At 41.6% G+C, this 14,394-nt stretch overlaps 6 protein-coding genes across 7 annotated transcripts in view; 5 read left to right on the plus strand and 1 right to left on the minus strand.

Annotated features, from left to right (window-relative positions):
- Positions 1–14,394, minus strand: part of RYa-R (RYamide receptor) — a 69,778-nt gene that overhangs the window by 35,503 nt on the left and 19,881 nt on the right. The window lies entirely within an intron of this gene.
- On the plus strand, positions 2,063–3,299 carry LOC108016146 (phospholipase A1). The gene is made up of 2 exons (XM_017082761.4): positions 2,063–2,213; positions 2,279–3,299. Exons 1-2 carry the CDS (start codon positions 2,111–2,113, stop codon positions 3,262–3,264), a joined length of 1,089 nt encoding a protein of 362 aa, XP_016938250.4. The 5' UTR covers positions 2,063–2,110; the 3' UTR covers positions 3,265–3,299.
- Positions 5,431–6,663, plus strand: LOC108016139 (phospholipase A1). The gene is made up of 2 exons (XM_017082751.4): positions 5,431–5,575; positions 5,636–6,663. Exons 1-2 carry the CDS (start codon positions 5,536–5,538, stop codon positions 6,631–6,633), a joined length of 1,038 nt encoding a protein of 345 aa, XP_016938240.3. The 5' UTR covers positions 5,431–5,535; the 3' UTR covers positions 6,634–6,663.
- LOC108016142 (phospholipase A1 VesT1.02) lies at positions 7,676–8,914 on the plus strand. The gene is made up of 2 exons (XM_017082757.4): positions 7,676–7,821; positions 7,878–8,914. Exons 1-2 carry the CDS (start codon positions 7,782–7,784, stop codon positions 8,855–8,857), a joined length of 1,020 nt encoding a protein of 339 aa, XP_016938246.3. The 5' UTR covers positions 7,676–7,781; the 3' UTR covers positions 8,858–8,914.
- On the plus strand, positions 9,263–10,535 carry LOC139352983 (phospholipase A1 VesT1.02-like). The gene is made up of 2 exons (XM_070995920.1): positions 9,263–9,417; positions 9,480–10,535. The coding sequence occupies exons 1-2, from the start codon at positions 9,378–9,380 to the stop codon at positions 10,451–10,453; spliced, it is 1,014 nt and encodes a 337-aa protein (XP_070852021.1). The 5' UTR covers positions 9,263–9,377; the 3' UTR covers positions 10,454–10,535.
- Positions 12,444–13,803, plus strand: LOC108016148 (phospholipase A1 VesT1.02). Its single transcript, XM_017082763.4, has 2 exons — positions 12,444–12,593; positions 12,656–13,803. The coding sequence occupies exons 1-2, from the start codon at positions 12,554–12,556 to the stop codon at positions 13,627–13,629; spliced, it is 1,014 nt and encodes a 337-aa protein (XP_016938252.4). The 5' UTR covers positions 12,444–12,553; the 3' UTR covers positions 13,630–13,803.

A 14,394-nucleotide genomic window follows, 5' to 3' on the forward strand; every position in this document is an offset into this window, starting at 1 on the left:
CTGTCAGTATTAGAGTTAGGAGTGGGCTATACCAGCATTATAAATACCCACAAGCTGGAGATATGCAACCCTCTCTTAAGTGGAAACAACAAAAAGCTCAAAAACATTTTGATATTCTAATAATGAGTGTTAAAAATGAAAAATAATTAGCAGAAGTGAAACTCTAGATGCAACTGGTAAGCACTAAGTCCCAATTAAAAACAGCTAACTAACATTTTCTAGTTCATATTTTAATTCCCGTTAAACCCCCTTTCTATGAATACGATATTTAAAGCAAACATAAGATTTATTTCCATTTACACCAGCAAAGTTGTAAAGGCAATTGAAAATCAGCAATCAAATACCAACTTGACATACGTGGGGTGTTAAAGTAATTTAAATGTGGGTCTGTCGAAATGTTGACATGTACTCTATTAAGTCAGCTTCACTTCGTTTTAATATCTTGCTGAATGAACTCTGACATCTCTCTCCACCCACTCATCCACCCACAGGAAAGGACAGGATAAGGTTATCAAGTGGGTAAATTGTTTATTTCAGCACCATAATGAGGTTGGGACTTTCGCAAGTGTCTGAGTTGTGTGTGGAATCTCTCCCTGCTTTTTTTATCAATTACCCCAGAAAATTCCTCGATGCGGGAGACTTCTTCAGAAAATCCCTTTCAGGACAGATTGAAGTTGTTTGCTTATTGGCATTTCAGGCCGCTTTCGTATATGTTTCCGGGTAAAGGTTGAGGAATTTATTCATTAATGTTATTCAAATAATTTTGGGTTCTGGAATTTTCGATAATCAGGCTATGAAAGTAAATTACGCATTACTTCAAGTGTCATTTGATAACGTAGAGTGCAAAATGAGGTTGCTAATAGTGCAAAATATGCGATTATACGAATTCTTTAAAAATAACCTGTCCAAAGTTCCAGTTTGCTGACAGAAGTTAAGGTTTTTACTCAATACTATATTCTTTCCTCTCACAAAAATCACAGCTTCTAAAACATGGTTTAACATATCGCTGGCAATCAAAAATGTATTCAACGATATGCAGCCCTTGATTAATGAACAACTCATAAATTTTGTATTAACAAGAAATGGGAAAATGAGAAAATGTGCGGCGAATGCCAAAACATGGAAAATAATTACGCTCTGGAGGCCACTCGTTCATTATTCCGAAGGTACCACCTTATATCGTGAAATAAAAATGGCAAACCAAGGCAACAAATCCAAATTAAAATAGACTTCATAGACCGCTGGCAACTCAAAGGGAAGGGAAAGTCTAGAACATGAAAATAATGACGGTAATAAAATAAAATGCAAAGTATTGACAAGAAATCACGTACAGGAATGGAAAACACACTGTGGATATGTGCGCCATTGTGAATGTAATAACATCTCTGATTTTCCTGGGAAAAGGCAGCAAATCAGATTTTTTGGGCTTAGTTGGCGCCTAAATTTGTTTAACGGGCTTTTAGGCTCGGAGCAAAAAGTAACCGCCAATAACAAAGACTTTCGCCAGACACAAAAAAGAACAGGTAGGCGACCGCCAAAATATATTTCATAAATTAAATTTTCTGCCAAGGACAAACAAAGTAAAAAGGCAAACAAAAAGATTTTAAAGAAAGCCTAGGACTATGACTAATTTACAGCCCTATAATAGCTGCGGATTTTTGAAAGGATTTTATGGGCTCAGTGGGCAGTCTTTGCTCCCAAAAATAGAATGGATTTATATTCCAAGGTAAGGCAAATGCAATTATCTTAACTCAATAGCGGAAAATAATTCTTCATTAAATCTGATTTAAAATGGCGTAATATCCTTGGTTTCTGCTGTGCTTATCTTGTCTTGTCGACATTCCGTTAAATGCTAAGCATTACAAGGTATATTTAAGGTCATAATCTATCTTAATTGCTAAACAACAAAACACTTACACATATTATCTTCTGTTTATATATAAAACCTTAAATTCTATCAAATCCACTAAAGACAGCCAATCAGTTGATAAAAAGCAATCAGATTCGGTATTCCAAAAAAAACCTTCAGATTATCTTCAATTTACGTGAATTACCTAGTCAGCAAAAGAAATACCCCTCGATCCAATCTATTGCAGATAAGTCGACCACCATGGGACCTATAAAGAGCCTTCAAAAGAACTGGACAACCATTAGTTGCGCGATTTACTGCAATATGAAGACATTCCTAATTTTGGCAATCTTTGCTCTAGCCGGTAAGGACAGCAAACCATCTTTAAAGGATTTTAAATCTTAAATTAAATATAATATTCTTCAACAGCTTCGGCTTATGCTGTGGAGGAATCCGAGCGCGTCAACGGTGAGAACGGCTGGTACGTTCCCCAGTTGGACGGCTCCCTCGAGTGGGTGGACAAGGATGTGGCTGAGGAGTGGATGGATTCCCAGGAGAAGCTTGAGGGCCGTGGCCTGACCACCGTTCCCGTGAACTTCTACCTGTTCACCTCCTCCAACCCCTCCAGCAGCAAGCACATCTATGCCACCAAGAAGTCCATTGATGCCTCCCACTTCAACGCTGCCCACCCCACTCGCATTGTGATCCACGGCTGGACCCAGAGCTACCTGAACAGCATGAACTCGGACATCCGCAAGGCCTTCCTCTCCCACGGAGACTACAACGTGATCATCGTCGACTGGGCCCGTGCCCGTTCCGTGGACTACGCCACGTCGGTGATGGCTGTCGCCTCCACCGGAAAGAAGGTTGCCGCCATGATCAACTTCCTGAAGGACAACTACGGACTGAACCTGAATGACCTCTATGTGATTGGCCACAGCCTGGGAGCCCATGTGGCCGGATATGCCGGCAAGAACACCAATGGCCAGGTGCACACCATTGTGGGTCTGGACCCCGCCCTGCCCCTCTTCAGCTACAACAAGCCCAACAAGCGTCTGAATGCCGACGATGCCTGGTATGTGGAGTCCATCCAGACCAACGGAGGTACCCTGGGATTCCTGAAGCCCATCGGCAAGGGAGCTTTCTACCCCAACGGAGGACAGACCCAGCCCGGCTGCCCCCTGGATGTGACCGGAGCCTGCTCCCACGGTCGCTCCACCACCTACTATGCTGAGGCAGTGGCCCAGGATAACTTCGGAAGCATTAAGTGCGGAGACTACGAGTCTGCCGTTTCCAAGGAGTGCGGAAGCACCTACAGCACCGTTCGCATGGGAGCCGATACCAACGCCTATATGGTCGATGGTGACTTCTATGTGCCCGTGAACAGCAAGGCCCCCTTCGGCATGATTAACTAAACGCTTCACAATAAATACCATTGCTATATACATTATCTGACAAGTCTTTGAATTTTATTTTTATGCAAAATTCACTCCCCTTCGTTAAATTCTTTCATAAGACATGCCATGTTGTCAGTCACTTGTCTACTTGACATTTTGGTGCCCGACTTGTGGTTTATTTATCTATTAATCTTTATCAAAGACTCGGTTTCTTGGCCAATTAAATTGTATAAAATCTTAATCACGGGCACCACTTAAACTAATATTATGCTGTTAAGGATATTTTCTGAAATCCTCTTGCTCCTTGAAGCCAAAGTGACGAGTTCTGCAACTAAATATTTACCATACCAGACCAGAAAATCATATTTGATATAAAGCCAAAGGCAGAGTCCTCTTTTGCTTTTGGCAATGTTTACTTTTGTTGGTCGTTCACATTCTGGCTTACTCAGTACTTACACTGAAATTAATACATTAAGTTGAGAAAGGTGGTAGCTTTGTTATCAATGAAAATATAAATTGTGATGCAAATATATTAAAATATAAATATTTTATTTTTGGTTAACGTACAGAGGAACTTTGTTGCTACTTCCAAATTCTCTCGGTGCAATCTCCAACATAAACGGCAATATCCTTAGCAATGTCGTCAGAAGCATTTTGCCACTTTGTGTGGCATGTTTATAATTATAATTAATGAGCAGCAGGCAAGCGCAGTTTTGCCCTAGGCAAAGTCAACTATGTATACTGTATTGTATTTGAAGGAACCACCCACCAAGTATTTAAATACGAACTGCTTTCTCAACGGGTGGTCTGTGGGTCCCAATTAGCTGTGAATATGCCAAGTATTTGTCTACGAGTATGTGCAGCTGGTGGGTAGAAGATTGAAGTTGGCCGCCTCTACTTTAGATTGACGTTAAGCATCCGATAGGATATTTTTGGAGCGAGCTCTTGAGGCGCAATAGACTGATAAGGGGATTTCTTGACCTTTAGCCCGCCACCACGCAAATAGAATTTTATTCGCCCTCTGTCCTTGTTTATGGGCTGTCAAGTTTATTATTTCTTGTGGCTCCTGTGAAAAATTGAATTTTATTGTACCCATTCTCTTTACCCATATGAGGGCAGTGATTTTTTGTGGCCTAAAGTCCTCTTAAAGCGGTGGAAAATGTGGTTTGGCTTTCTGGCAACTCATGATGACATAATCCCCTGGAATTCGAGTAAAAGCTGGGATAGGTTTGTATATTTGCCTTATATGCGAATTGGCCTGCTGTTTTCATTTCATTTGCTTAATCAAACGCTCAAAACTATTTATCAGGATGGGGAGCACGTGTCACTCGAAATGCGACACTTTTCGAAATGCTATTAATTCAAAAAGTTCACTGAATCTGTCACCGAGTTGTGGTCCTGGTCCTCTGCCACCGATAATTTGGTCTTGTGTCCACAAAGGCAACCCCACGTAAACATAATAAATTTTAAAAGTCGTGGGTGGTCTGTGGTGTCTGTTCGTGTTCATATTTGCGTTATTAATTGAATTAATTTCTCAATAAGATATGATAGCCTCGAATGAGGCTCATTTCACAAAAGTGCCTGAAAGTATGCAAGAAAAAAATCAAATAAAAAAAAATGTAACTTCCGTTTAAGTATTTCCATTAAGATTAATCATTTCCTTTTAAAAAAAAAACTCAAAACATGATATTTGCTTGATTGTTTTCCACTTATTTACCCTCACTAAACACCTTCTGTGAGTACTTGTACCCTTGATTACAAACAACCAACTGACCGAGATAACGAATGTCGAGCAAAACAAGAATGCGCTGGAGTGTTAAATTAAATACCCATTTAATGATACCTCCAATTAAGTCCACTTAGCCCGACTTACAGGAGATTAAGTTCGTTGAGGGCACCTCCTGCTGTAATCGACAGCTGATAGTGGATGGATTTGTTGCCATTCAAGACTCGTGCTCCCCTAGATTGGAACTCACATTCACTGACCATGAGCATGAATTTCCATAGTCATTAATTCGCAAACCTCGAAGAATCAGTTTGCAAATCGACCACGAATGGCGCAATTGAAAAGCCAATCAGTTGATAAAAGTGCCATCTGATTCGGAATTCTTGCAAAAAAACACTTGCAATACGGCAAACAATCAGATTAATTTGAATGTACCCCAACCACCCAGTCAGCTCAAGTAATTCCACCCAATTTAATCTTTCGCCGATAACTTGGCCCACTAGGGACGTATAAAAGCCCCGGGTTTCGGAATCAGCAACCTCAGTTGTGGGCTCTACTACATTATGAAGACATTCCTAATTCTGGCACTCTTTGCTGTAGCCGGTAAATTTTAAAAACCAATCTTGGAGAAGGAAAACTCCTGAAGAATTCGCTTCCTTTCAGTTTCGGCTTTTCCCTTGGAGGAGGAATTGGAGGAATCCGAGCGCATCCACGGGGAGAACGGCTGGTACATTCCCCAGGAGGATGGCTCCTCCGTGTGGGTGAACATGGATGTTGCCGAGCAGTGGATGGAGGCCCAGGAGCTGCTGGAGGGCCGTGGCTTGACCACCGTTCCCGTTAAGTTCTACCTGTACACCTCTTCAAACCCCACCAAGGGCACGAAGATCACCACCACCACCAAGTCCATCGGCGCCTCCAACTTCAATGCTGCCCACCCCACTCGCTTTGTGATCCACGGATGGACGCAGAGCTACACCGCCAGCATGAACAAGGACATCCGCAGTGCCTGGCTCTCCAGGGGAGACTACAACGTGATCATCGTCGACTGGGCCCGTGCCCGTTCCGTGGATTATGCCACCTCCGTCATGGCTGTCAGTTCCACAGGCAAGAAGGTGGCCAGCATGATCAACTTCCTGAAGGACAACTACGGAATGAACCTGAATGACGTCTATGTGATTGGTCACAGCCTGGGAGCCCATGTGGCTGGATATGCCGGCAAGAACACCAACGGCCAGGTGCACACCATTGTGGGTCTGGACCCCGCCCTGCCCCTCTTCAGCTACAACAAGCCCAACAAGCGTCTGAATTCGGGGGATGCCTGGTATGTGGAGTCGATCCAGACCAACGGAGGTAACCTCGGTTTCCTGAAGCCCATCGGCAAGGGAGCCTTCTACCCCAACGGAGGAAAGAGCCAACCCGGCTGCGGACTGGACTTGACTGGCGCCTGCTCCCACGCACGCTCCACCACCTACTATGCTGAGGCTGTAGCCCAGGACAACTTTGGAAGCATCAAGTGCGGAGACTACGAGTCTGCCGTTTCCAAGGAGTGCGGAAGCACCTACAGCAGTGTTCGCATGGGAGCCGATACCAACGCCTATATGGTCGATGGTGACTTCTATGTGCCAGTGAACAGCAATGCTCCTTTTGGCATGATTAACTAAAAGTTATTGAATAAAGGAAGGTCGCAGAAAGTGTCAAGTCTCTAAGTTTTAGGAAGTAATGTAAAAGACAGCGAATACATGAGCAACATATATTTTAGACTATTTAAAATACACAGAATAAAAAATTCATAAATAATATTTAAAACGTACATTGTTTAATAGTTATTGGAGTAGAAGGGTGTATTCATTCGTCGGAAAGCACGTTACAGGCAAAAGAAAGCGATCTCGACTCGAAACAAACTAGCCATGTCCGTCTGCCCGCATCTTAAAGATTTTGAAAATGGGATTTGGTTCTGTTCATCAATACATATTCACCTCTCTGAACCATATGAAAAAATGTTGTAATGGCCGCTAGGTGGCGCTTTGTTGCTTTCATATCTCCTTCTCCTCTGCGCACCCTTTAGCTCAGTAACGGGTATCTGATAGTTGAGGCACTCAACTATAGCGTTCTTCCTTGTTTTTAATGTTGATCCATGATTCCTATTTGGCCATGAGAAAAGTGGTTCGATTGAACAAAAAAAGAATAAATCTGGCCCCTCGCTTAGAAACGTGTGTCAGAATGAACCTTGGGGTTCCTTCAATGAACTTCCTTATCGGATTTAGACGATCATAAAACATAGCATTGTTCAACCAGCCGTTTAAGTTTATTGACATTTATGGCTGCACTTGACCATTTCGGATTTCCTTGGCAGTTATTCACAGCGTAACAACGATTTCACTGAAGAAAGAAACAATAAAAATTGGAAAGCAATAAAAATTTTCCAGTTGTAAAACAATAATCCCTAATACAAGTTTACAAAAAAATATTGGTCAAACCTGAAACCGGACTTTCATTTATCTAATATGCCCTACTACTTCCGATCAAGTTGAGAATCTTGACCCTGAACGTTATCTTTGCGTTGATGCAAGTTCTAAGGCTTAACTGTATTAATTTCCGCTCTTATCAGCTGGAGAAAACCATACGCTATCAAAGTACCTACTAAGTATTTGCTCTAATCTTTTGTATCGACCCTATCTTACTGTTCAGAAGCTGTCAAAGCTCTCGAGTGCTTACTGATATTAAATGGTGATTGCGGTGATTATAACCGTCCTATAAAAGGCAGGGAACAAGTGCACTCTTCAGCACAATTGTTGTGAGACCCCCCAGCATGAAGGTGTTTTTGGTTCTAGCCGCTTTGCTGGCAGCAGGTAAGTTCTACTGAAGATTCTATTTCTCAAGATATATATTATTACAATCCTTATAGTGTCCGCCCTGCCCATTGATGAGCGCGTCAATGGAGAGAATGGTTGGTTCATTCCCAAGTTTGATGGAAGCTTTGAGTGGATGGAGAGAAAGGATGCCGAGGTGCTGATGGCCAATGGAGCCCAGATGGAGGGACGCCTCAGCACCAACGCAGTGAACTTCTACCTGTACACCAAGTCCAACCCCACCGATGGCAAGGAAATCAAGGCCAGCGCAGGATCTGTGGACGCCTCCCACTTCAACAAGGACCATGGCACCCGCTTTGTGATCCACGGCTGGACCCAGAGGTACACCGACGACATGAACACCCGCATCACCAAGGCCTGGTTGTCCAAGGGCGACTACAACGTGATCGTCGTGGACTGGGCCCGTGCCCGTTCCGTGGAATACGCCTCCTCCGTCCTGGCTGTCCCTGGAGCAGGAGCTAAGGTTGGTGAGATGATCAAGTACCTGCACGAACACCATGGACTGGACTACGACAGCCTGGAGGTGATTGGCCATAGCCTGGGAGCCCATGTTGCCGGATACGCCGGAAAGACCGTTGGAGACAAGAACGTCCACACCATTGTGGGTCTGGATCCAGCCCTCCCCCTCTTCAGCTACGACAAGCCCAGCAAGCGTCTGTCCACCGACGATGCCCACTACGTGGAGTCCATCCAGACCAACGGCGGTAAGCTGGGATTCCTGAAGCCCATCGGCAAGGGAGCCTTTTACCCGAACGGAGGAAAAACCCAGCCCGGCTGCGGACTGGACGTTACCGGATCCTGCTCCCATGGACGCTCCGTGCTCTACTACGCCGAGGCCGTCACCGAGGACAACTTCGGAAGCATTAAGTGCGGAGATTACGAGGACGCCGTCGCCAAGAAGTGCGGTAGCACCTACAGCAGCGTCCGCATGGGAGCCATTACCAATGCCTACATGGTCGAAGGTGACTACTACGTCCCCGTGAACAGCGAGGCTCCCTTCGGCAAGATTGAATAGGGTCCCTCCATCCTAATCATATTCTGAATAAAATACCAAAATGAATACTCCAAAAAATACAGTCTTACTTTACATGTTAAGATTTGTTTGATTAAAGTTCTAACAGATACATATATCAGGCACATTTAAGGGTGTTGATGATTCGGTTTTGTAGTACATTTTTTTTAACCTCTAAATTATACTCAGCAGCAGCCAATTATTTCGACAATGTACTTATAACTGAATTGCACTGGATTTTTCGAACCACTTCACAGCTAGTGATTAAATGTATATAATAGATTACAAATATTTTTGGCAGTATTTTTGTGGTTCTCTTTCTCACTTCACACATAGAAACTATACATACGCATAATATATTTACAAATACTATCATTTATAACCAATATAATTCTTATAATTGATAATATTATCATAAAATAACTCTATCCTGATCTCAAGTGTTCCAGCTAATGATAAGTTACAGACTATAAAAGCGCTGGTAAAAATGGTTTAGCTCAGTAGATTATGTGGAGATATCAGTATGAAATTGTTCATAGCACTAGTGGTCTCATTTGCAGCAGGTGAGTTTTATAAAGTATCTAAGAAGAATAGTTGTATAATTCCCATATATCTTTGCTTGCAGTGAGTGCTCTCCCCATCGAGGAGCCCGTCAACGGCGAAAATGGATGGTTTGTGCCCCAAGAAGATGGTAGCTTTGAGTGGATGAACATAGAAGACGCTGAGAAGCTCTTAGAGAGAAGTGAGCTCACTGAAAGTCGTTCCAATGACGTCTCCTTCTACCTGTATACCAAACATAACCCAACCGAAGGCAAAGAGATTATGGCCGATGCGTCCTCAATTGAAGACTCTCATTTCGATAAGAACCACGGCACTCGTTTTGTGATCCATGGATGGAAAGGACGTTACACCGATAGCAATAATGTCAATATCACAAAGGCCTGGCTTTCAAAGGGGAACTATAACGTGATCGTTGTTAACTGGGATCGCGCCCAGTCGTGGGACTATATACCTTCAGTGCTAGCTGTTCCTGGAGCTGGAACCAAAGTGGGACAGATGATAGAATACCTTCACCAACATCACGACATGTCCCTGGAGAGTCTGCAGGTGATTGGACACAGTTTGGGTGCCCATGTTGCTGGCTATGCAGGAAAGCATGTGGGGGACAAAAGGATCCACACAATAGTTGGTCTAGATCCCGCCATGCCTCTATTTTGCTACGATAGGCCCGACAAGCGTCTGTCCACCGAGGATGCCTTCTATGTGGAGTCCATCCAGACCAATGGGGGAGAAAACGGCTTCCTTAGGCCCATTGGCAAGGGCACCTTCTACCCGAATGGGGGGAGGAAACAACCAGGATGTGGTATTGACATTTTAGGATCCTGCTCCCACCAGCGATCCGTGAGCTACTATGTGGAGGCTGTTACCGAGGATAACTTCGGTACCATCAAGTGCAACGATTACCAGGATGCGTTGGCCAATGAGTGCGGAAGAACCTATAGTGGCGTTCGAATGGGAGCAGTTACCAATGCCTACATGGTCGATGGCGACTACTATGTACCAGTTAACCGTCACACTCCCTTCGGCAATATCAAATAGAGTCGTGTCGTAAAATATATTCGTTGTTTTCCAAAAATACTAAAAAAAAATACTAGAAAATAAAATTTTGCTTCAGTTATAATCCTACCTTAGCTTACCTTAACTAAATATGTTTTGTACAATTTTTATAATCAATTATCATTATTAATTGCCACACTATACACACACACACCATTCAAACTATAAGTGGTGTAGACTTATTTTAACATTTTTATTTGCCCTACTTAAATAGTTGTATATTTGCAAATGCTTTAATTTTTTATTTTATATGAATATTATAATGAAAATGCAAGGAATTGCCGATTCCGGATTTCTGGTACCAGAGAAGGAGGTGCAAGTCGATTGTGTAATCGACATTAAGCCGACTGGCTTAGGCTTGTCCAAGAAATTAGCATCACTGGCGAAAGAACACTGCAGCATCGGGGAACTAAGGATGTTATGGGGACTTAAGAAAGGAACCCTATTGATGCGACACACGAACAGAATGTGCTGACTGCATTTTGGATACTGTACAGTTAAATGTGAAAATGGGGATAATTCCTCTTACACTTATCACTGCATAGGAGAATATTTTAAAAGAAAACATTTAAAGGGTTAATTATGAGTTAATTCTTAATGTCTTTCTTGTTCTTAATGTCTTTCAGAAATTTCACTTCTAGATTCCAAAACTTGAGTTATTGTATTCCAATTTTGAAGTGATATTCCTCAATGAGATTGTGTTTGAAATCTCTAATATTCTACATACAAATATTTATTTTATTCGAAGGTCAAAATTTTGACCCATTTTCGTGTTCGAATTTTTCATATTTCCAAGGGCTTTCAGTATCGGAACCCAAAACTGCTCTTCTAATTTTCATAACTTGGGTAATTTTATCCCGAATTAGACGTGGGATACCTATATGCATTTGTGTTTGAATTTTCTAAAATTCTACATCCAAATATTTACACTTTACTACGGTCAAAATTTTGAACCATTTGCATGTTCTATTTTTCCTTATTCCCAAGGGCTTTTACTATCAGAACCCAAAACTGCTCTTCTAATTTTCATAACTTGGGTAATTTTATCCCGATTTAGCTGTGGGATACCTCTATGAGTTTGTGCTTGAATTTTATAATATTCTTCAGCCAAATATTTACTTTTTATGAGGGTCTAAATTTTGACCCATTTGCATGTTCGATTTTTCCTTATTCCCAAGGGCTTTCAGTATGGGAACCCAAAACTGCTCTTCTAATTTTCATAACTTGGGTAATTTTATCCCGATTTAGACGTGGGATACCTCTATGAGTTTGTGTTTGAAATTTCTAATATTCTACTTCCAAATATTTACACTTTATTAGGGTCAACATTTTGAGCCATTTGCATGTTCGAATTCTCCTTATTTCCAAGGGCTTTCAGTATCGGAACACAAAATTGCACTTCTAATTTGCATAACTTGGGTATTTTTGTCTCGATTTAGACGTGGGATACCTTTATAAGTTTGTGTTTGAATTCTCTAATATTCTACATCCAAATATTTACTTTATACTAGGGTCAAAATTTTGACCCAATTGCATGTTCGATTTTTCCCTATTTCCAAGGGTTTTCAGTATCGGAACCCAAAACTGCTCTTCTAATTTTCATAACATGGGTAATCTTATCCCGATTTAAATTAAATTGAATAATTTGGTTTGTTAAACTGTGTTTAATTAAAGAACTCAAGTTCATTTTAAAGGTGTTGATGATTCGCTTTTGTAGTACATTTTTTGTAACCTCTAAATTATACTCAGCAGCACCCAATTATTTCGACAATGTACTTATAACTGAATTGCACTGGATTTTTCGAACCACTTCACAGCTAGTGATTAAATGTATATAACAGATTACAAATATTTTTGGCAGTATTTTTGTGGTTCTCTTTCTCACTTCACACATAGAAACTATACATACGCATAATATATTTACAAATACTATCATTTATAACCAATATAATTCTTATAATTGATAATATTATCATAAAATAACTCTATCCTGATCTCAAGTGTTCCAGCTAATGATAAGTTACAGACTATAAAAGCGCTGGTAAAATGGTTTAGCTCAGTAGATTATGTGGAGATATCAGTATGAAATTGTTCATAGCACTAGTGGTCTCATTTGCAGCAGGTGAGTTTTTTAAAGTATCTAAGAAGAATAGTTGTATAATTCCCATATATCTTTGCTTGCAGTGAGTGCTCTCCCCATCGAGGAGCCCGTCAACGGCGAAAATGGATGGTTTGTGCCCCAAGAAGATGGTAGCTTTGAGTGGATGAACATAGAAGACGCTGAGAAGCTCTTAGAGAGAAGTGAGCTCACTGAAAGTCGTTCCAATAACGTCTCCTTCTACCTGTACACCAAACATAACCCAACCGAAGGCAAAGAGATTATGGCCGATGCGTCCTCAATTGAAGACTCTCATTTCGATAAGAACCACGGCACTCGTTTTGTGATCCATGGATGGAAAGGACGTTACACCGATAGCAATAATGTCAATATCACAAAGGCCTGGCTTTCAAAGGGGAACTATAACGTGATCGTTGTTAACTGGGATCGCGCCCAGTCGTGGGACTATATACCTTCAGTGCTAGCTGTTCCTGGAGCTGGAACCAAAGTGGGACAGATGATAGAATACCTTCACCAACATCACCACATGTCTCTGGAGAGTCTGCAGGTTATTGGACACAGTTTGGGTGCCCATGTTGCTGGATATGCCGGAAAGCATGTCGGGGACAAAAGGATCCACACAATAGTTGGTCTAGATCCCGCCATGCCTCTATTTTGCTACGATAAGCCCGACAAGCGTCTGTCCACCGAGGATGCCTTCTATGTGGAGTCCATCCAGACCAATGGGGGATTAAAAGGCTTCCTTAAGCCCATTGGCAAGGGCACCTTCTACCCGAATGGAGGGAGGAAACAACCAGGATGTGGTATTGACATTTTAGGATCCTGCTCCCACCAGCGATCCGTGAGCTACTATGTGGAGGCTGTTACCGAGGATAACTTCGGTACCATCAAGTGCAACGATTACCAGGATGCGTTGGCCAATGAGTGCGGAAGAACCTATAGTGGCGTTCGAATGGGAGCAGTTACCAATGCCTACATGGTCGATGGCGACTACTATGTACCAGTTAACAGTCAGACTCCCTTCGGCAATATCAAGTAGAGTCGTGTCGTAAAATCAATTCGTTGTTTTCAAAAAATACTAAAAAAAATACTATGAAATAACATTTTGCTTCAGGTATAGTCCTACCTTAGCTTACCTTAACTAAATATGTTTTGTACAATTTCTTATAATCAATTGCACCAGTAAATTATCATTATTAATTGCCACACTATACACACACCATAATTTTCATAACTTGGGTAATTTTGTCCCGATTTCGACGTGGAACTCCTCTATGAGTTTGTGTTTGAATTTTCTAATATTCTTCATCCAAATATTTACTTTTTACTAGGATCAAAATGTAGACCCATTTGCATGTTCGATTTTTCCTTATTTCCAAGGGCTTTCAGTATCGGAACCCAAAAATGCACTTCTAATTTTCATAACTTGGGTAATTTTATCCCGACTTAGACGTGGGATGCCCCTATGCATTTGTGTTTGAATTTTCAAATATTCTACATCCAAATATTTACTTTTTACTAGGGTCAAAATTTTTACCCATTTGCATGTTCGATTTTTCCTTATTTCCAAGGGCTTTCAGTATCGGAACCCAAAACTGCACTTCTAATTTTCATAACTTGGGTAATTTTATCCCGATTTAGACGTGGGACACCTCTATGAGTTTGTGTTTGAATTTTCTAATATTCTACATCCAAATATTTACTTTTTACTAGGGTCAAAATTTTTACCCATTTGCATGTTCGATTTTTCCTTATTTCCAAGGTTTTCAGTATCGGAACCCAAAACTGCACTTATAATTTTCAT

Source organism: Drosophila suzukii, chromosome 3 (genome assembly GCF_043229965.1).
Source record: "Drosophila suzukii chromosome 3, CBGP_Dsuzu_IsoJpt1.0, whole genome shotgun sequence".
NCBI classification, from domain to species: Eukaryota; Metazoa; Arthropoda; class Insecta; order Diptera; family Drosophilidae; genus Drosophila; species Drosophila suzukii.

What these genes read in the sequence shown, in the direction of transcription:
- LOC108016142 (XM_017082757.4), top strand. Translation starts at nt 7,782, where the DNA reads ATGAAGGTGTTTTTGGTTCTAGCCGCTTTGCTGGCAGCAG. An exon ending in AGCCGCTTTGCTGGCAGCAG is followed by an intron (nt 7,822 to 7,877) that starts GTAAGTTCTACT and finishes CAATCCTTATAG; the next exon opens with TGTCCGCCCTGCCCATTGAT.
- LOC108016139 (XM_017082751.4), top strand. Translation starts at nt 5,536, where the DNA reads ATGAAGACATTCCTAATTCTGGCACTCTTTGCTGTAGCCG. An exon ending in GGCACTCTTTGCTGTAGCCG is followed by an intron (nt 5,576 to 5,635) that starts GTAAATTTTAAA and finishes GCTTCCTTTCAG; the next exon opens with TTTCGGCTTTTCCCTTGGAG.
- LOC108016148 (XM_017082763.4), top strand. Translation starts at nt 12,554, where the DNA reads ATGAAATTGTTCATAGCACTAGTGGTCTCATTTGCAGCAG. An exon ending in AGTGGTCTCATTTGCAGCAG is followed by an intron (nt 12,594 to 12,655) that starts GTGAGTTTTTTA and finishes CTTTGCTTGCAG; the next exon opens with TGAGTGCTCTCCCCATCGAG.
- LOC108016146 (XM_017082761.4), top strand. Translation starts at nt 2,111, where the DNA reads ATGGGACCTATAAAGAGCCTTCAAAAGAACTGGACAACCATTAGTTGC. An exon ending in GGCAATCTTTGCTCTAGCCG is followed by an intron (nt 2,214 to 2,278) that starts GTAAGGACAGCA and finishes ATTCTTCAACAG; the next exon opens with CTTCGGCTTATGCTGTGGAG.
- LOC139352983 (XM_070995920.1), top strand. Translation starts at nt 9,378, where the DNA reads ATGAAATTGTTCATAGCACTAGTGGTCTCATTTGCAGCAG. An exon ending in AGTGGTCTCATTTGCAGCAG is followed by an intron (nt 9,418 to 9,479) that starts GTGAGTTTTATA and finishes CTTTGCTTGCAG; the next exon opens with TGAGTGCTCTCCCCATCGAG.